The sequence below is a fragment of the Phocoena sinus genome, chromosome 14 (assembly GCF_008692025.1).
Source record: "Phocoena sinus isolate mPhoSin1 chromosome 14, mPhoSin1.pri, whole genome shotgun sequence".
In the NCBI taxonomy this organism is placed as follows: Eukaryota; Metazoa; Chordata; class Mammalia; order Artiodactyla; family Phocoenidae; genus Phocoena; species Phocoena sinus.
In genome coordinates this window covers 16,963,342-16,984,072 of record NC_045776.1, presented here as the reverse complement: position 1 = coordinate 16,984,072, position 20,731 = coordinate 16,963,342, and the positions used below count along the sequence as shown (strand labels likewise).

General features: G+C 41.2%; 1 protein-coding gene across 3 annotated transcripts in view; it reads right to left on the bottom strand.

The window, feature by feature from the left end:
• Window positions 1–227: 227 nt before the first annotated feature.
• Window positions 228–20,731, bottom strand: part of FECH (ferrochelatase) — a 35,706-nt gene continuing 15,202 nt past the window's right edge. For all 3 annotated transcript variants that reach the window (XM_032603067.1, XM_032603066.1, XM_032603065.1), the window contains 7 exons: window positions 16,960–17,094; window positions 14,246–14,352; window positions 10,734–10,832; window positions 6,932–7,039; window positions 6,354–6,518; window positions 2,160–2,219; window positions 228–1,697 (listed from right to left, as the gene is read on the bottom strand). In XM_032603067.1, coding sequence (XP_032458958.1) covers window positions 1,563–1,697; window positions 2,160–2,219; window positions 6,354–6,518; window positions 6,932–7,039; window positions 10,734–10,832; window positions 14,246–14,352; window positions 16,960–17,094 — 809 coding nt within the window. In that variant the 3' untranslated portion in view covers window positions 228–1,562. The remainder of the gene's footprint in view (window positions 1,698–2,159; window positions 2,220–6,353; window positions 6,519–6,931; window positions 7,040–10,733; window positions 10,833–14,245; window positions 14,353–16,959; window positions 17,095–20,731) is intronic.

The following is a 20,731-nucleotide window of genomic DNA, read 5'->3' as shown; positions in this document are numbered from 1 at the left end:
CCCTCTTCTGGAAACACAATCTACTAAAAGGAAAGCCAATTTGGAAAAAAAAAAGTGTAGATGCTACTCAAATTTCAGAGCTGTTATCAGTGCGGGGAAACTATTAACTAACGTGGATGGCATGTTACTTTTCTTGTACTACCAAGTAAATTCCTCTTATTTAATAATTTTGATTAGTAATGAATTTGGATTACTTTTGATTTAACAGAGAGAATGAATCAGACTGGTTAAAACCTTAATGATGTCATATTTATTAATATAGTAAATACTGAATATAGAAGGTCTATGACTCCACTAATACTTTCACTGGGTTAAATAAAAAAAAAGAAAGGCACTTTCAAAGAACAAAGTTGTAAGGCTTAAAGGAAAGAGAAAGTAATTATTACAAATTCACTGTGGATCCATCAGAGATTTTTAAAATCCATATAAATCCAGGTATAGAAGATCTGACTCTGATCCTACATTATTTCTACATTTTTAGGACAACTTTTCACTCACAAATTCAAGGTTACAATGGCATCTAAGATAGCCACAGGAAAAGACTAACATGAAATACAATAATATGAATCATATTTGTTGCATTAGAGTGGTTATTTTCCTTTTCTCTATTTTTAAAATTTCCTATAGCACGGTTATATAATTTTTATAATAAAAATTGTAAATTAAGAATTTGAGGTTACCAAACATCGTTGACTTTATAAAATAAATCTTCAAACAAATATGCGGAAAGGGGACATTCAACCAAGATGAAGAAGATGCTCAATGGAAATGTCCACGAGGTCCTGAGAGGAGCTCTGGACATGAAGCCCTTCATTAGCATTTCCAGCCCCCCTCTCCTGTGGCACCAACGATTCCCACCAAGGTGGGGATGACAAATGCGGGATTGCTACACGTTTATCAGCCCTGTGTGCCTGGGGAATCTCAAAGCACTTTTGGAACCTACACTTGATTCGGTTTCATGGTGAGGAAAGTGAGGTTCACATACAAGGACCAAAATGGCCGATTACTAGTGACGTCACTGGCAAGAGCAGCCGCTGTAGGAACCACATCACCGGACCAGCATCCTGTAACCCACGGGCTGACGGAAAGATTAGGTACCCTTTCTTTTTTCAAATTATATTTCATTTACTCAACTATGTTCACTTTAAAAAACAAGTATGAGATTGTAAACAGACCTCGCTCACTCTGACAGCCCCACAGAGGGCACTCTCCGTACCCCTGCAGGGGTTTTGGGGGGCAATAAAACCAAAATCGGTATTGAAAATACGTGTGCATCTCATAAGATAAATTTTTAAAACTCATTTTTAAAATAGCCTAGTGGACATTCCAAACTAGTAACTTCACCCAGAGAGGGGAACTATAAATGCTTACTGTATTGGTCTGTAAAAAATACCCCTCAATAAGGATTTCAGAGTCCATTCCTCAAGAAGGTACACAATTTGTGGCCAAAGGCTATGCCCACATCAATGTGACTCCCTCCCTAATGCTAAATACATCCTCCTCCACCTCGGAGGTGTCTGGAGGCTGGGCACCTGCCAAATCCCCGCGGCGCTCTGGCGGGGTCACAGCTGCTGGCTGCTGAAGAAGGACTTGGTCTCCCTGCAGACGGGATTCACGCAGAGCGGGCAGCTCAGGGTCAGCTGCATGGAGCAGCGCTCGTTGGACTGGATGTGTGAGTGCACCAAGTCGGCCAGGGCCTGGAGACAGACAGCAAGCAGGAGAGACCCATCAGCAGCAGAGCGGCCGCAGCTTCCCACACCTCCCCTCGCCCATCCCCCAGAGGAGCCACTTTCTTTTCATTCAAAACCTATGAACCCTTTGAACCCAATTCTATGATGTCTTCCTTTCCTAAGAATTCTCAGCTTAGAGAAAAGTTTCAAATACAGGTTTTAGAAAAGGAAATCCTCTCACCCCACCTGCTGAACCTTGTCTCTGAAAGGCAGATTTTTAATTAGACATAGTGATAGGTGGGTAGAAATAAGAAAACGGGGGCTCTCTAAAGGAGAAAAGAGCGAGAGCATAAGGGATTCGATTTTATTTTTGTAATTAATTGGAACTCAAAATGTTCTAATATGTGAGAAAACCAATATTCTGTAAGAGTTTCTCAGAGGACTGCTCTCCGACATGTTCTACTGAAATGGTTGTAACACTAGAGATACCTTCGAGAACAGTGGATTTCCATTAAGAGACTCTGCTCTTCTGATGTTTTCAACCCCACACTGAAATCAAATGAGAAAAGGGAGGAAAAATACATACACGTTTTATTTTCCTTTTATTTTTTTTTTAAAGAAACTGCTACAAAAAATAAAATAAATAAATAAACACACATACACAAACACAACTCGAAGTCTTAGTACCAAAGTGTTCCCAGACTACCCAGAAATGAAAAACAGTCCAGGGACCAGACATAGTTGCTGATTTTCACCCCTTTATTATAAAATTGCTCTTCAATTTCTATTCCTTCCCTCATCCCATTACCTTCCCATGGGTGCTTTGTTTCCAAACCATTTTTGAGGTTTGTATCTGATAGAACACTCAAGTAACTTAAATCTGCTTACCATTCTTTTTTCAGTCTACCTTTCTAATGCATACTTTTACAGACTCTACCTAAGCAGAATGTTGCTTTAATGACATAAAATTTTACACGTTTTGATTCCAAGTGCCAAAAGAGGTAAATTAATTTAATGTATATTGAAACTAGATTGGATCCAATACGCACAGTTGGGTTTTTCAATATATTCTTACATAGAAAAATCTAAATTAAAAACCTAAGGATTGTTTACAACCATCCCTGCTCCCCTCTCCAAAAATATCCAGTTGATTCCAGCTAATTATCCCCCAAATAACTGAGAAGTATCTAATTCTTATTTACTCAGGTAGCTAGGATCTTCTCTTTCCCTTTCTGAAATGCTGATGGCTTTTTTGTTGCTTTATCTTTTAAGTTAGAAGACTGGGAAGGGGAAAATGGTGAGATTCAGCAAACACATAGTTCTCAATTTAAAAAGAGATTGATCATATTCCAAAACTTCATGTAGAAGTAACAGCAGGATAACCAGTTGGTCAGTGTTCTCAAACTGTTTTTTTCTTTCGGGCCACACTGCACGGCATGCAGGATCTTAGTTCCCCGAGCAGGGATCAAACCCGCGCCCCCTGCAGTGGAAGTGAGGAGTCTTAACCACTGGACCACCAGGGGAGTCCCAAGTGTTCTCAAACACTGTTCATGGGAGACTTAAAGGATGTATTTCTGTAGGACAATCCAATAAAATATGTATCAACATTTACATTCCATTGCTAGGAATTATTTCTAAGAAAATAATTGGAAAAATGATGTTTATTACAGAGCAGTTTATGAAAGCAAAAAATTAGAAACATCTTAAATGTATACCTCCTAGAGAAATGGAAATAAAAACAAAAATAAACAAATGGGACCTAATGAAACTTCAAAGCTTTTGCACAGCAAAGGAAACCATAAACAAGACAAAAAGACAACCCTCAGAATGGGAGATAATATTTGCAAATGAAGCAACTGACAAAGGATTAATCTCCAAAATTTACAAGCAGCTCATGCAGCTCAATAACAAAAAAACAACCCAATCCAAAAATGGACAGAAGACCTAAATAGACATTTCTCCAAAGAAGATATACAGACTGCCAACAAATACATGAAAGAATGCTCAACATCACTAATCATTAGAGAAATGCAAATCAAAACTACAATGAGATATCATCTCACACCAGTCAGAATGGCCATCATCAAAAAATCTAGAAACAAAAAATGCTGGAGAGGGTGTGGAGAAAAGGGAACACTCTTGCACTGCTGGTGGGAATGTGAATTGGTACAGCCACTATGGAGAACAGTACGGAGGTTCCTTAAAAAACTACAAATAGAACTACCATACGACCCAGCAATCCCACTACTGGGCATATACCCTGAGAAAACCATAATTCAAAAAGAGTCATGTATCAAAATGTTCATTGCAGCTCTGTTTACAATAGCCAGGAGATGGAAACAACCTAAGTGTCCATCATCGGATGAATGGATAAAGAAGATGTGGCACATATATACAATGGAATATTACTCAGCCATAAAAAGAAATGAAATTGAGCTATTTGTAATGAGGTGGATGGACCTAGAGTCTGTCATACAGAGTGAAGTCAGTCAGAAAGAGAAAGACAAATACCGTATGCTAACACACATATATGGAATTTAAGAAAAAAAATGTCATGAAGAACCAAGGGGTAAGACAGGAATAAAGACACAGACCTACTAGAGAATGGACTTGAGGATATGGGGAGGGGGAAGGGTAAGCTGTGACAAAGTGAGAGAGTGGCATGGACATACATACACTATCAAACGTAAAATAGATAGCTAGTGGGAAGCAGCTGCATAGCACAGGGAGATCAGCTCGGTGCTTTGTGACCACCTAGAGGGGTGGGATAGGGAGGGTGGGAGGGAGGGAGACGCAAGAGGGAAGAGATATGGGAACATATGTATATGTATAACTGATTCACTTTGTTATAAAGCAGAAACTAACACACCATTGTAAAGCAATTATACTCCAATAAAGATGTAAAAAAAAAAAAAAGAAAAAGTATGCTAATACATTTTTAAGAGGGAAAAAAAGTTACAAAAACAGTGTGAATAAAATACCATTTTTACTAAATGTGTAGAAGAATACCACTTTCATTAAGATACACACACATTTAGAGGGAAAAGGGGACTTATTTTTAACAAAATATTAACATATCTCTCAGGGGTAAGAGTCTGAGTGAGTTCTACTCTCTATGTCACACTTCTCTGAAATGAGTTCTTTATTATTTTTATTATCAGAAAGCAATAATTTCTATTTGGGGCAAAAATTTCAAACTACTTTTTAGAGAAAGTTAACAGTTTGAAATGTAGTGTATTCTCCCTTCAAAATAAGGAAATTAATTGTAGTAGATGGTTTTCTTTATTCTCTCTAGAGGCTAATATATTAGTCACTAATAATCCATTTGATTACTAAGGAATGACCTCAGTTTGGTTATATGAATGAATGTGAATTACCATGCAATACAAACAAATCTTTGTTTTCCAAATACACTGGTATGAACGACCATTGCACTTCAGTTTTCTAGCAAGGTCACCATTAGCCAAGGTCATTGCTGGCATATAGAAGGCATCATTTTTTTGTTTTGTTTTGGCTGTGCCACGTGGCATGTGGGATCTTAGTTCCCCAACCAGAGATCGCCTGTATCTGTAGTGGAAGTGCAGGGTCTTAACCACTGGACTGCTGGGGAAGTCCCTAGAAGGCATCGGCAAATGAAGTCCATAGACAACCCTACAACCTCATGTGAGCCAACTACAACTTCCCCATACATTCCTTATCAGAACTACTGACAAGTAACTTAGGCACCCTCTGCCTTCATCAATGTGTGATCGATGACCAGTACATCCGTACAAAAACCTGTGGGGTTGGGTGCTGCTGAAGCTCTCCCCCAGTCCACTCTCCACCCTTCCTTGCACCTGCCACCTGGTCCCAGAAAGGGTGAAGTATCATTCGAGGCCGGGGCCCCATCCATCACACGTGGGGTGACCAGGGCCAAGAGGTCTGGTGGAAGAGGAGAGGGAAGGGCTCCTTGGGTCCCAAGGGTTCCACAATTCCCATAGAAACAATGCTAAGAAGTGGACTCAGGTTTCAGGCCGGCCCTCAGAAGCCCCGAGATGGGTCAACAATAGTTTTTCTCCATGTGAATGACAATCACATCCATCTTACATTACAAGACAACTCGGAATGGTATCTGTTATTTCAATAATCAGACTGATCACAACATAGTAGCAAAGAGCTAATTAAGTGAGTGCATACAGAGGTCAAGGAAGTTACACATACTGTTCCAGTGTTCGTTCCACGCCCTTCTCTTAAATGGCGTTGACTCCTATGTGCCTCGAAACCCAACCAGAAGCAGTGTAACAGCCCAAGTAAAGGGCACTCTTAGGCGAAGAAGAGGAATTATAGAACAAGGAAATTCTTTTCCTCCAAACTGGTGAAAGTACAATTATTTTTTTCTTAAGGAAATGTAGTTTTTATTACTTTCAAGGGGTATAGTAACTCAAACTAAACAAAATGATATCGCCTGCAGTGATCCCTGGGCTGCCTGGTTTCACAAAGGCACAAGAGTGCTTTCCCACTGCAAACATGCGATTAAGTTGATGTGTTCGGATCAGTACTCAGATGAAGTATTATTCAGAACAACGAGGCCACGGTACCTGCAAACATATATACTGAACGATAGTTTTGAATGACACAATTAGATCACTGCAGAGAGAGTTTCCTTTTAAAACAAATCACAATGGGATTGATAACCACACTTACCTCGCTGGCTAGAACTTGAGAGTATTCGATGTCCAGTTCATACAGCGTTTCAATGTGATCGCTGGTAAATGCTATCGGAACCAAAAGGATGTTCTTCCTCCCCCGCTCACAAAGCCCTCTAATGGCCTCGTTTGTCAGAGGACCCAGCCAGGGCATCGGGCCAACCTGTGAGAAAGGAGGATGAATGCACACAGGGACCCACGTCTCACCACAGCCCACTGCCCTGGACATACACACACCTCCCTGTAAGAGTGAGGGCCACGTTTTACACCTTCTCTAATGGGTTCTGGTATTTCTATATTAAGCTTGAATCCTTCTCGAAATTGGCAAAATATAACAATTCCTATGATTACAATTAAAAATAATCTATTGTTTCAATGGAATCGAGGAATTCCAGTAGTCACTTGATTTTCCCTCCTTCTTATTTGCTTGCAGAGTTCTTTCTGCTCATGGGAGCAGTCAGGTTACAGAACATTCTGCCTACGTGAAAGGGCCAAATCTAATCATTTTATAACTATGTCCTAAAATACACATCCTCAAGAGAGCTGACTGCCTGCAGATGTGTGGAAGCCACTTACCTTGGACTGCCAAACCAGTCTGTAGGGATTGGAGTAACCCAGCTTATCCATGACTCTCTGGACAGTGGCGCCCACCTCCTGAGGATAGGGGTCCCCTCTGTTGACCACCTGCAACAGAGACACGGGTGTTCAGTCACCAACACCGTGAAGGGTGCTGAGAGCCTCGGACTATGTGGTGAGGTGGCGTGAGCCCTGGCCCTGAGGCCGCCCCTTGTCTTCTGCGCTAACGACCATGCCATCTGAGCTCAATGCCCAACTTCCTTGGATCAATTTCATCAGCCAAAGGAGAACACTGTTCTCAATCATCTCTAAGGCCCGTAGGAACATGTCAAATTCTGTGTCCATGTTGTTCATGGGAGATTGACAATGTATGGCGATGGAGGATGGGTTTCTTCAATCCCCCATCTGAAATAGGGAAAATGAGACAGAAAAGCTGGGAAGGAAGAGGCAACAAGGGATGAGCCTTCACTCTTGGTAGTCACCTGAGGGGCTGATTTTATTTCATTTTATTTTATTTTTATTTTTGGCTGCGCTGCACACCTTGTGGGATCTCAGTTCCCCGACCAGGGATTGAACCCGGGCCACGACAGTGAAAGCCTGGAATCCTAACCACTAGGCCACCAGGGAACTCCCTGATTTTAGAAATGAAATTGAAAGAGTGCTGTACGGGGCTTCTCTGGTGGCGCAGTGGTTGAGAGTCCGCCTGCCGATGCAGGGGACACGGGTTCGTGCCCCGGTCCGGGAGGATCGCACATGCCGTGGAGCGGCTGGGCCCGTGAGCCATGGCTGCTGAGCCTGCGCGTCCGGGTCCTGTGCTCCGCAACGGGAGAGGCCACAACAGTGAGAGGCCCACGTACTGCAAAAAAGAAAAACAAAAGAGTGCTGTACGGACAGTGTGAGTCTATGGGGACCAGGTGGACACAGAGTAAACACTAGTGGAAGAAGAGAAAGAAGCGGCACGTGGGCTCAGACTCCAGGCTCCTCAAGAGCATGGCCTGTGTGTTCTAATCCCTTTTCCCCACTCTTCCCACAACAGCGGACCATGGCAATGCTTTGTGCACAGTGCCTGTAAATGCTACTCACAGCCAGAACAGCTTGCTAATACCTCTGAAAATGTTCAGGAGAAGTGTTACTTTCACTTCTTTAATATTTAGTTGTGTACTAACTCCCTAGCCCCCTTACCCTGCTTTATTTCTTCCCATAGCACTTATTACCTCTTAATATTCCAGATTATTTTCTTATGTATTATGTTTATCATCTGTCCCCCTTCCCCCATTCTCTGGAGGCAAAGATTTTTGTCTATTTTGTTCACTCCCATATCTTATGATAGAGGATAGAAGACTGCCTGGAATATAGTAGGTGTTCAACAAACATTGTCGAAATAAAATGATGAACCTTTTCATGATATTATTAAAAGTTAGTTTGCCATTAGAAACATAAATGTAGAAGGAATGAGGGAAATATAAAGTCACCATTAGAACAGCACAGAAATATCCACTGATGGAGGCTAAAATTAGTGGGCAAAAGTCTGAGGAACAACAAGATATTTGCACGGTCTCAAAGTAGCTTGCCTAAGATATTTGTAATTACAGAGAGAAAAATAGTGACCTTATAATGGACAGATCCAGAAGATACCACCTTAGACAAATGACCAGGGATCACGTCACAAGTAGTAAAACATACTGCCAGCATGTTCCCCTGATACGCTACACTGAGGACAGACCACCCCAGGGTTTTTTTTTCCTGATAATACACGACCTCAGTCTAATCATGAGAAAATACCAGACAAATCCAAATGGAGGAGCATGCTACAAAATAACTAACATTCTACTAAAATCTCTCTTCAAAAATATCAAGGTCATGAAAGACAAGGAAAGTATGAGGAACTGTCACAGACTGTAGGATCCTGAGGAGACGTGACAAGTAAATGCCATGTAAGATCCTGGATTGGATCCTGGAACAGAAAAGAGACAACTGAGGAGGAAGTGGTGACATCTGAGTAAGGCCTTCAGGTAACAGCACTGCACCGCCGTTCGGTCCTTAGTTTTGATCCCTGGACTCGGGTTATGTGAGATGTCAACATTAGGAGAAGCTAAGGGAACACGGTACTATTTTTGCAACTTTTCTGTAAGTCTAAAATGACTTCAACATAATACGTTTTTAAAAAGTCATGACGAGGGGCTTCCCTGGTGGCGCAGTGGTTGAGAATCTGCCTGCCAATGCAGGGGACACGGGTTCGAGCCCTGGTCTGGGAAGATCCCACATGCCACGGAGCAACTGGGCCCGTGAGCCACAATTACTGAGCCTGCGCGTCTGGAGCCTGTGCTCCGCAACGAGAGGCCGCGATAGTGAGAGGCCCGCGCACCGCGATGAAGAGTGGCCCCAGCTTGCCACAACTAGAGAAAGCCCATGCACAGAAACGAAGACCCGACACAGCCATAAAAAAAAAAAAAAAAAAAAAGTCATGACGGGGAAAAAGTCATTAGAAGCGAATGCAGGGGAAAACGAAGAGCTTGTGAGAACAGTTTTCTTGCTCGACAATCCCTCTGCCTTCCCTACCCCATCCTTATCCTCCTGACTTCATGGTATTTCTCAGTCTCACCCAAGACCCTGGGCAGCAAAAAAACCCCAAATAAACAAACCTGGAAGCAGCATCTTCAGTCCTTGAGGGGAAGAACGGGAAGTGAAGTGAGAGACAGAGGACAGAAGGCAGCACCTGGAATCGTTCCCGTATAAAAACGTGCTTCCTCCTTTCCTGGCTAGAGAGCTTCCCTTCTGGCACTTCAGACACGGCCTCATCACACACAGGACGGTTATAAAAAGGAGAAGGACAGAGCAAGAGGACGGACATGTGAAGAGAATTTGCATGGGACCAGAAAAGAGAACAGGCAGGCTTCCAGAAGAGAGAAGTTTCTCTCCAGAGCTGCCTACTGCTGAACCTGGCACCGCTTAGGTGACAAGCGGGAGAGAGAAGCTGCAACGGGCTTGCCCCTGGTGACCACCAGGTGGCAGCACAGACCAATTAGAAGAGTGGCCCCAGACACGACACTTGTATTAACTCCATTATCCCTGGAGTTAAAACCTTAATAACACCGAAGAAAATGTAATTCTCTACCTCTCCAGCTTTGAAAGCAATGTTTTTAGGGTACAATGCTGGTTCTAAGCTGATGAAACTGGCTGCTTATCCCAAGCACTTCTGTATATCATACATACACCAGCTCCATCATTCTTGTCTCCACAAATGCAACAGTGATGGCACAGATGCGGTATCTTAATGAACACCCAGTGTAATATGAGAAACTCAGGAGCAACCAGATCATAATTTGACACACTCTATATTCACTGGCCAAAATGTGCTCCCTAGCCTTGGCAAATTAAAAACTAATCACTTCCGGGAATTCAAACAGCCCAAGTCTTGAGAACAAAAGAATGGGGTTGAGGGCTTCCCTGGTGGCACAGTCTACAGTCCAACACCCTGAAACGTCAGGCTGAGTTCCTTCAACAGGGCAGGCAAAAAGCAGTCTCCTTTTAACTGTCCCACTTATTAAAAATTCTTATGTAGGAATATATCTTCAAGTTACCATTTTAAAGGGACTTATTGAGACAATGTCTATTCACAATAGTATAGTCTGAATGAATTGTTATTAGGCTTCAAGAAACGGGTCTAAAATTAGCACCAAGTTCAGTTTGAGATTTTAGAGTTCTTCCTTGCACTGGGCTTAGGCCAAACGGAAGCTGAGTCCATGTCACACATTTCGAAATCCTCTACCACTGGGTCATCCAACAGAATGTTCTTACTTACAGACATCGGCAGCGAGTGAGCAGAAAAAAGAATGACCACCTCGCGTCTCTTCTCAAGTGGAAAATGGTCCAGTTCTTTCAGAATGTGGTCGGCAAAGCACTGTGGGAACACCAAGAAAGGGGGATAAGGAGGGAGCGGGAAGAAAGACATGGAAGGAAAAGAAAATATTTTTTTAAATGAGAGCGACACCAAAACTCTCAGAGAAGCCCTCAAACATCAGAACTGTCTTTGTAAAAAAAACTGCAAACTGTACAGTCTCTCTTGCTTTGGTTCATCATCAAAATGGCTCATAACGGTTTCAGGGGCCTGGGGAATTTGATGGGAAACTTCTAAAGCTCGCTAATGGCTCACTGAAAACGAACGCTCTGGACGCTTCCCCTTGGGAGGCACAGGGCACACTTCCAGATGGAAAGGAAACACAGATGGGAAGGAGAAGTTGTTTTAAGACCTCTCATTTGCTCGGCTAGCAGGAAAACAGCTTACAGGGTCTTACTAAGTCTCCCTTAGCTTGGCTTTCAGGCCTATCACATTAAAATACATTAGACAGAAATAACAGAGGAATAAGAAAATGATTCTATTTTTACGACCTTTTCCTCACTGAGTCAATCTTCATGACAGCCTTCATAACAACAGATGAGAGGTTGTACAACTCTCATTAAATCCACAGAGCAGGGAGCTGAGGCTGACTGGGGGGCCCGTTCAGCCCGCTCAGCCGCATGGCATCTGCGGAACCTGGGCTAGAACGCAGCCCCCCTTCCTCGTCACATCTCTCTCCACCAGACCAGTTAGTTCCCTTCCTTAGTTGGCACGTCCCCCAGTCACAACAATAGGTGCTGAAATACCAGATCTGAAGAGGCTTTCTTCTATCTCACTCTTTAATCACTCTGGCATTTAACTTATAAAGCAAATGCTACAAAGGACATTAATGAGTCAATGGACAAAATTGGAATATGAATGTAGATTAGATAGATTTAAGTATCAATGTTAAATTTGCTGAGGTAGATTATTGTATCATTGTTATCGAAAAGAATATGCCTGCTGTTTAGGTGTAAAGGGTGGTTTTATAAGTCTGTATGTATGTATGTGTGTGTGTGTGTGTGTGTGTGTGTGTGTATAAAAATCTTATTCTCAAAAGGTTCAGGAAAAAAATTATGTATACATAGACACACATACATATGCATACACACACAGCATGCAAATGATAAAGCAAGTGGGATAAATGTTATTAATATGTGAATCTAAACAAAGAAATGAGAGTTCCTTATATACTATTCTTAGTCTTGTAACTTTTCCAATGCTTGAAATTATTTCCAAATAAAAAGGTTTTTAAAGCATTATTAAAAAAAATTATAAAGGACAGTTTACCAGAACCATGTAAATTTGTACTTGTTGGCATTTTGATATATCAGTGGTTAATACTATAGGATGAGCAAATTATTACCTAATAAATATTGGGATATTATTAATCTTTCCAGAACCCACAAATTTTGACAAATTAATGCTCTAAGGCACAAAACAGTACCTAGAGAGTTAGTTCCCTTTTCAAAATTTATAATTTACCTATAGAGTCAATGTGATAGGATTAGATACAGATAAAAGCAATATTTCCTGGTGGTCTCTGCAGCGTTTGGAGACTAAGGATGCTCAGAAAAGACTGTACAAAAGCCTAGATAAGGAGGCCCAACGCAAAGTTTAAGTAGGAGTCTGGGACATACATTTACACCAAATATCCCAACAGCTAGATACAGTAGTAAAATGACTATTTTGAGTAATTACTACCTATAATACGTATTGATAGAAATGTAGACTAAACACACAATTTTTAATTTCAGTTTTTACTTTTTGTTTAGTTGGGGTTCTTTTCTATTTCCACTAGATATCAAATCTCCTCACGTAATCGTCATGATACTAATAAAATCTAACCATAAATTTTTGTTTCCTCAAAATTTTAGTAGTATTTTTTCCTTTTATCATCTTGCATAACTGCAAGTAGAAACACAATTTGTTACAGCTTACAACAGACTCAGTCTTTATCAAAATAGAGGAGCCGTGGGCGAGCAGAAGTGTTCCTGAAATCATCTAAAATCCATCTGCGCTATTTTCTATGCGCAATCCCTCTGCAGAATGAAAGAAGCCGGCGGCTCTCAGAGCCTTCAATCACACCATATAGGAGGGCAGATAAATGCCTCTAAAATTCCCTTTCATTTTATGAAGGGAGACTTCCTCAGTGAAGAGACCTTTCCATCTTTCTGCTTCCCCCCTTTTCAAAGGACTGAATATTAATGCAAATCTAATTACTCCCTCAATTAGGGCAGGCAGATGCTGTGCAGATCCCTCGGTTCTCTGCGACCACATGTCAGTGCTAACCTGAAACCCCCCTTGTTTCCAATCACAGGCCTCCAAGAGCAGAACAGGCAGGCCAGGCTGGGGCTCAGGCGGTCCGGACTGGACCCAGCAAAGAGCAAACTGGGAGGGAGGTTGGGGGGGAGGACACCACACTGAGACCAAAACTACACCCATCCCTGAGGGAAGGTGCCTCCTTTTCACTTCGCACTTTTTACTTAAAACTGGATTTCAACCTAAGCGTTAACCCTTGACAGCACCTACGGGCCTAAGGAAAACACCGTCTGCTCAGGGGCGAGCCGGCCTGCTTTCAACGATGTCTACCACCATCTAGTGGTTATCGATTTTAAGTTACTCCAGGCTTCAAAAAAGTGTTAAGCTGGTATTTTGCCAGAGACGGTCCGAGGAATGAAAAATAAACGGATGAAATCCACATCACTTAGTATTTCTTCTACCTAAACTAACTCGAAGGTAGAAACTTCCACCAACAGAACAAAATAATATTTGTTTGATCAAGGACAATAGCCAGTAGTACTCCCCTATTCAAAGGGCGAAACGGTACATAATAACACCAATTCAAAGCTTTAGAATTGTAGCTTTAACCGATTCTCCTAAAATCAAACATCTATTACTATAAATATTACAAATATAAACTATGTAGGAGAAATTTGAAATTTCTTTTAATATATGAAACTTTCTCAATTGAAATGTTAAATTTATTCTGTCTCAGAACATGTAGATATATTACCTTTAAAATTTTTAAATCTTTTGATATTTTAAAGGATTTAGAAAATAGAGGAGCTGTTTGTCAGCTGTTCAGTCTATGAATGGAGATTAAATGAAACAACTTGCATAATCTTTTTTTTTTCCTCTCATAATCTTTAGCGTTCTTTTGGTCACTGTGAAACACAAAACTCAAAACATAATTCTGCCATGGTCTGTAACTAATACTATTAATCTGAAGAAAGAAAAGAGTTTACCCTTTAATCCTTAAATTTATTTCCTCCTGTCATAATAAATCAAGACTCTAATACCTTTTGTTAATCCCCAGCACACAATTTAAGTAAGAGAACAGTAAGACTCGGGACACCCACAGACCAGGCAGGGACAAGAACCTGACTCACACCAGAAGCTGGGGTGACAGACGCAGCTGGCAGCGGCTGGCTTACCTGAATGAGGAGGGGGTGTGTGGGCCACCTGTCAATCGTGCTCCACTTCATCGTGGGCTTCTTGCCCACTTCATTATAGTATCTGTAAATGGCATTTAAGCTGCTGCCTGAAATATACAGGGGCCACTTAGTACACGCATGTGGGCTATGGTGAAAATAAAAAAACAGACTAGTAAAGGCAGTAATAAGTTCAAAGCAGGTAAGTCTTCTGCACTGAATCAGTCTAATTACAATCACTTCAATACTCTAAAATGCATATAGATTTAACTACCTTGCAAATGAAGATCACTAAAAAGCAATCAATTTCAATGGCCTTTCCAAGAGTATTGAGGCCACTTCTCTAGAGAAGCACAATGGCAGCGGATTTATGAAATACAAGCAGTCATTATCAGCAAGGACCAAGTCTTACAATTGAAAGCATGTTAAATTTTTTTCCCATTATGAAGGTAATCAACCCCATTTACAGAAAATGTAGGGGGTGGGAAAGAAAGCAAAAAAGAAACTGGCTGTGACCCCAGAATGCTAATACAGTCATTGTTTTCTTCTAAGGTAGTTCTTTCCAATTCTTTTTCTTTACAGCTGTTTTGTTTTACAAAGTTATACTTTTTAGGACATGTGCAGTTTTGTATCCTGAGTATTTAGGGCATTTTTACTTAGTATTATGAGATGAATATTTTCCACATTACAATAAAAGCTTTATAACCATCCTTTTTAATGGCTTGTTTGATAAGAAGAGCAGCTTATTAAGGTTTCTAAGCGCACTCTCTGTTTTTACCTGCTTTATAAAATTATCATCATTCCCTAGAATAAGTTGAATGAATACCAGATCTTTACAGGTAATCTAACAAAACTTGTATTTCTAAACAAGAGACGGAAACCGTGAAAATTCGAAGACTAAGGGAAAGCAGATGGTGCCAACCCAGTGCAATCTTTTCCTGGCCTAGAGGAGCTTGCACTGGAGCCAAGCCTTAATCCTAGGAAACTAACGCTAACATGGGGCCTCCTCTTCAATCTTCACATGGGGCAAATGCTCCAAAACATTGCCACGCTTCCCAACACCACCGGTTTCTCCATGAAAACTATTAATCAGTTAGGTCTCCAAGCTAAAATGCTAGCCAGGACAAAGCCATATTTAAATCAACATGTACCCTCAGGCTAAGACTCAATTTTCAGAAAATAAATGGAGTTCCATTTTTCTGAGAATACAATGGGTCAGATAAATCCAAATTGAGTCCATTCCAGGTTCAAAAAACCATCCTCCAGAAATCACAAAGTAGTCACCACCATCTTCACATTGCAAACCACATTTCACAGGTGAACAGCATCTTCAGATGTACAGAGGGACTTCGAGAAGCCACAGCAGGTCTTCTGAATCACTCAGAAATATGCAATGAACTATCAAAGGTAGTAATTAAGGGAAAAGCGTAACTAAAAAAATTGCAAGATTAAAAAAAGTGATTGATACATAGAATATACTGGTGCTGCCACAATATGTGTCTAAATAAAACAACAGATAAACGACACTCTAGTGGCCTCAAAGAATGAACATGCTTCCCAAAGGCTTTCACATCTCTGAAGAAGGGATGTACCTGCCCTTACACCAGAGGTACTAGGGAAAAGCTGCAGATACTACTGTTTTAAACACACTGCTAGAGCCAGCTGTGAAATGAAACCCTAGTCAATCCTTTGTCATATAAATAACCATCTTCTTAACTTGTTTAATTTTGAGAGAGGACATTTACATGTTGAGTTATATTTTTGAAAGCCCGGCCAAAGTATAGTTTAGAAATTTATAAAATCTGATTTATTCTCCAATAACGTTAGCAGACATTTTAAAGTTATTGAGGTACATGTCCAAAAGAAATCACAATTCAAACTCTTGAGGGTGTCTGAGAACTCAGACATTTTCACAGGTGCTCTGAATAAATATTTAAGGTACACACCAGGCTTCCAAGATTTCTTCCAGTAGCCTTTTGTTTTCTCCTTATAGTTATAGAAATAATATGCACTAATGTCCAAAAGCAATTTGGGAGTAAAAATGTGCTGACCGCAAGCCTTGAGAAAGGATGTAAACAAATGTATTTGTGGGTGACAGTAGAAAGATTTACCTATACCTCACGATACAGAGATTGGCCAAAACAGATTATTCTCCAGCTCCAATTAAATATATAGGAAACAACACCTAGTAACTATTTTCCCATAATCTAGAACACTGAGAGAAGTTTGCAAAGGAAACCCTAAACTGGGTTTTGGTTTAACCAGGAACCAACCCATAACCAAAGCATAACCAAAATACATACCAATATTTCCAATGTTATATGGACATCTCTGCTGGCAAAATGGAAACAGCTATCAACTTTGCTACATTAATAAGAATATTAGGGTAGCCATAAAAATAAGGGTTATTACACAAACATAGAAAGTGGCTTAAGGTTCAGTACTGATCCATTATACAGCTGCATTAAAGCACTGAGCACTGGAAGCCACTGCCTTTCACCCACCATTTGTAATTCTCAGTCAACGGGCTAATAACTCAAGGGACAGATGAACCATGAGATTTCCAACGGACTGACCTGAACTCTCATGTTTAAAACAGACAGACTGGATTTGCCATTCAAATCGAAAATGATTTATCGTTTCCTTCCGCGCTCAGCTTCCCTGGTTATTTTTGCCAGGGCCAGATCTACCCTCCCACTGTCAGAGAGAAGCCTTACCTGTGGTAGAGCAGCTGTACTGTGGATACTGTGTGAAAGCAATCGCCCTTTCCAGCCCATCTCTCTCCATCTCTTCAACTGCTTCTTCTGTTAACGGGTGGACATACCGGAATCCAATATAGTATTTGTGAGGGGCTGTTAGGAAGCATGTGTGGAAAGGAGAAAGCATTCATCTTGATATAGATTCCAAACAGGATGCAGTGCCCAGAACAAAGACAGTTACCCTAATTTCCTATGGTGCTGATAAAGTGAGCACGTTTAGAATAGTCCTTGGATTTTAGCCAGTCTTCTGCTGGTATATGGATTTTTAACCACTGTTTTCTGTGTTCAACCATTTAGCATATGGTTTTTAAAACTCAAGCTTCTGGGCCTTATTCTCTGCTGTTGGCTGAGATAAGAGAGACTCAAGAGCAGAGAGCATTTATCCTTAAAGTATAACCTCCTCCTATGTACCAGATACCATGGGAGACATTGTGCTTTTTTTTTTTCTCATCTAAACCCCATTTTTCAGATAAGGAAACAGAACTCTCAAAGGTTAATGAACCTGCCCAAAGTCACAACTAGCCGATGGTTGAGATGAGATTGCAACGTGGGTCTCCCCACCCCAAAGCCTGTGCTCCTTCCATGGCTCACCCCCAGCCTCTTCCAACACCCGGGTCCCCTCCTTCTGTTCCCTCAGACCCCAGGCCACCTAGTTTATATAAAAGCTCTAGGATACTCGATAAAAGTGCACTAATAACAAATGATTCAAATGATTCTCCTCACTTGTATGAAAAACAAATCAACGAACAAACCAACAACAATGCTTAAGTTGGAGGCGCTAAGTGGGATTTAAAAATCATTATTCTGGCACCTAAACGGCCCAAGTCAGGGCACATCTTTGCGGTCCTTCTCCTATCACTTTACCAATTCCCTCTCCTATCTCCTCCTGTATTTTTAAAGCATCTTCAACCAATTTCTTAGGCATTTATAAAATCATAAAACTGAAAGTTTCCTAAAGTTACCCAGTTTTATTTCCTTGTCTTTTCATAGGATTACACTCAACTTATACTCAGGGATGAAGTTGAAAATACACTACATAAACATTAAGTAATAGTAAACCTGAGATGACATTACTGTCCAGGCATAAGCCAGGGCTGCAACTAAGAACATGACACTAAATTGCCACAAGAAACATTTAGGTTGAAGTGAAGAAAAGATGATACATTTATTGCGTGTGTGTGTGTGTGTGTCTCTCTCTCTGAGTGTGTATATACATATGTGTGTATATTTTATACATATGTATATATGTGTGTGCTACATATAGATATAGATATAGAAAACATTCCTCAGAAACTTGACCCAGGGGACTGAATCAATGGAGCATGATGCCAAGAAATGAAGCAGAATATCGATAGGGGAAGAGAAGCATGTCTGTGCAGGGGAAGGACAGTCTGATTCAATATTCTCTGGTTGGGAACTACAGAAGGAGGAAGGAAGGGATACAAATGAAATCATTCTCAGCTGCCTGTCCCTTCTAGGCTACCAATTTTTTGGTCTCTTGCATAAAATATGGTGACCTGCAGTTAAAACACCCCAGAGGGCATGGCCCTGTAAGCAAACTCCAAATGACCGATTGTTCAAAGATTACGTGGTTCGTGCTAAAACTGCCAACTATCACAGTATCATCAAGTCCGCTTTTCAGGAGCTCTTGGTGCTCTGAGCTGAGGCTGAAATGGAATTTGCTTTCTAATCTATCTTGAGACAATCCAATGATCAGATTGACACAGTAAGATCCCCTGAATGCTGGGGGTCAACCAGCTTCTCCTGCTTTCTTTTCAGCTGCCCGGTAGTTGAAAGTTGTAGCCTAAATGCCTGGGGTCTGGGAGTTCCTCAAATGTTACAGATTAAGAGAGGTGGAGAGGCCTCCCTCACAGATAAAAGCAGGGCGGTGACCATATCTGGAAGTGAGACAGAGTAAAATGCTCTGGAAAGAACAGATAATGCTTTCTAAACGGTCCAATTCAAGACGGCCGGCAAAAACATATTTTAGAAAAAGTGACGACGCACTGTCTCCGACTGGGTCTATCCTGAGGAGCTAACAAGCGCGCACGGAGGCTCCTGGCTCCCCCCGCAGGAGCGCGGGGAGAGGAACGAGTCTCCTGGGTGTCATCTAGCACCACATCTGGTGGGCAGCACATCTGGCCAGAGCGAGCGCCAAACACATGACTCGCTGGCCCAGCCTCGTCCACCCTCAGAGCAGCTGCTCAGTGAACACTCCTGGGTGAGAACTACAAAGAAGTAAAAAAAGGAACAAATAGAAAAGCCATTTTTTAAACAGTAAAACTGCATTAATCTCCAGTCCGTTCATTTAGCACGTGCAACAGTTCAAACGTCTGATTTGTACATGATTCTTTGAGAGAATGGTGTGAAGTTATTATAATGCCTAGTAGTTTGTATCAGATCGTGAACCCTGTGCCAATGGTGAATAATAAAAGCTCACATTTCCTGAATTTTTATCATGTACGCTGCACCTTTCAGGATTATCTCATTTCACTTTCACCGTGGTCCTACGAGTTGGGTTCTGTTATCATCCCCATTTTCAAGATGAGGTTTAGTCGGGTAAGTTATTTGCCTGACGCCATACAACCAGGGATGGGGAAGCCAGCTCCATCTGAAATGAACCCATTTTGCACCCAATAAAGAACGAAATTATTTCACTGAGTAGCACGTACTTAGAGCTTCATTAAAAGGAGCCATGTATAACTAAACTATAATTTTTAAAGTGTATTTTAGATTTAGACTTTTCATGAAGTGAAATGATTGCACTTCTCATCTATGTCCTTCTGTGTCCACTAAATGACCTCAATGCAGTATTACTACATGAAACCAATTCCAAGTCACATTCCCTCATGTAACACACTGCTATTAGTCAATAGTAATTCTACACAGAGCCTGTGCAAGTCTCAAAATATCTACACCGGCCACCAAGCAACAACTACTTGCCCCAAAAATGAGAGTCTGAAACATTTTTATCTGTTTGTAATCATCACTTTTTTTTTTTTTGACTAAAGAGAACTTTTCCAAATACATGTAAACAAATAGACACAGTTCAAAAGTAAATTTTATAATTTTGTAGGCAAAAAAGTATAAGAAGGGAGGAGGAATGAGAAAGAGATGAATAGAAAGGAAACCCGATGATGGCCATTCTGACCGGTGTGAGGGGAATACCGCGGTGTAGTTTTTGTTTTTGTTTTTTTTTTTTAATGGAGAAGGTGACATGTCCTTCACCTCCTTTTTTTTTTTTTTTTTAAATTAATTAATTTATTTATTTTTGCTGTGTTGGGTCTTTGTTTCTGTGTGAGGGCTTTCTCTAGTTGTGGCAAGTGGGGGCTACTCTTCATCGCGGTACGCGGGTCTCACGCTATCACGGCCTCTCTTGTTGCGGAGCACAGGCTCCAGACGCGCAGGCTCTGTAGTTGTGGCTCACGGGCCTAGTTGCTCTGCGGCATGTGGGATCCTCCCAGACCAGGATTCGAACCTGTGTTCCCTGCATTAGCAGGCAGATTCTCAACCACCGCACCACCAGGGAAGCCCCCTCGGTGTAGTTTTGATTTGCATTTCTCTAATGATTAGTGATGTTGAGCATCCTTTCATGTGTTTGTTGGCAATCTGTATATCTTCTTTGGAGAAATATCTATTTAGGTCTTCTGTCCATTTTTGGATTGGGTTGTTTGCTTTTTCATACTGAGCTGTTTGTAAATTTTGGAGATTAATCCTTCACCAGTTGCTT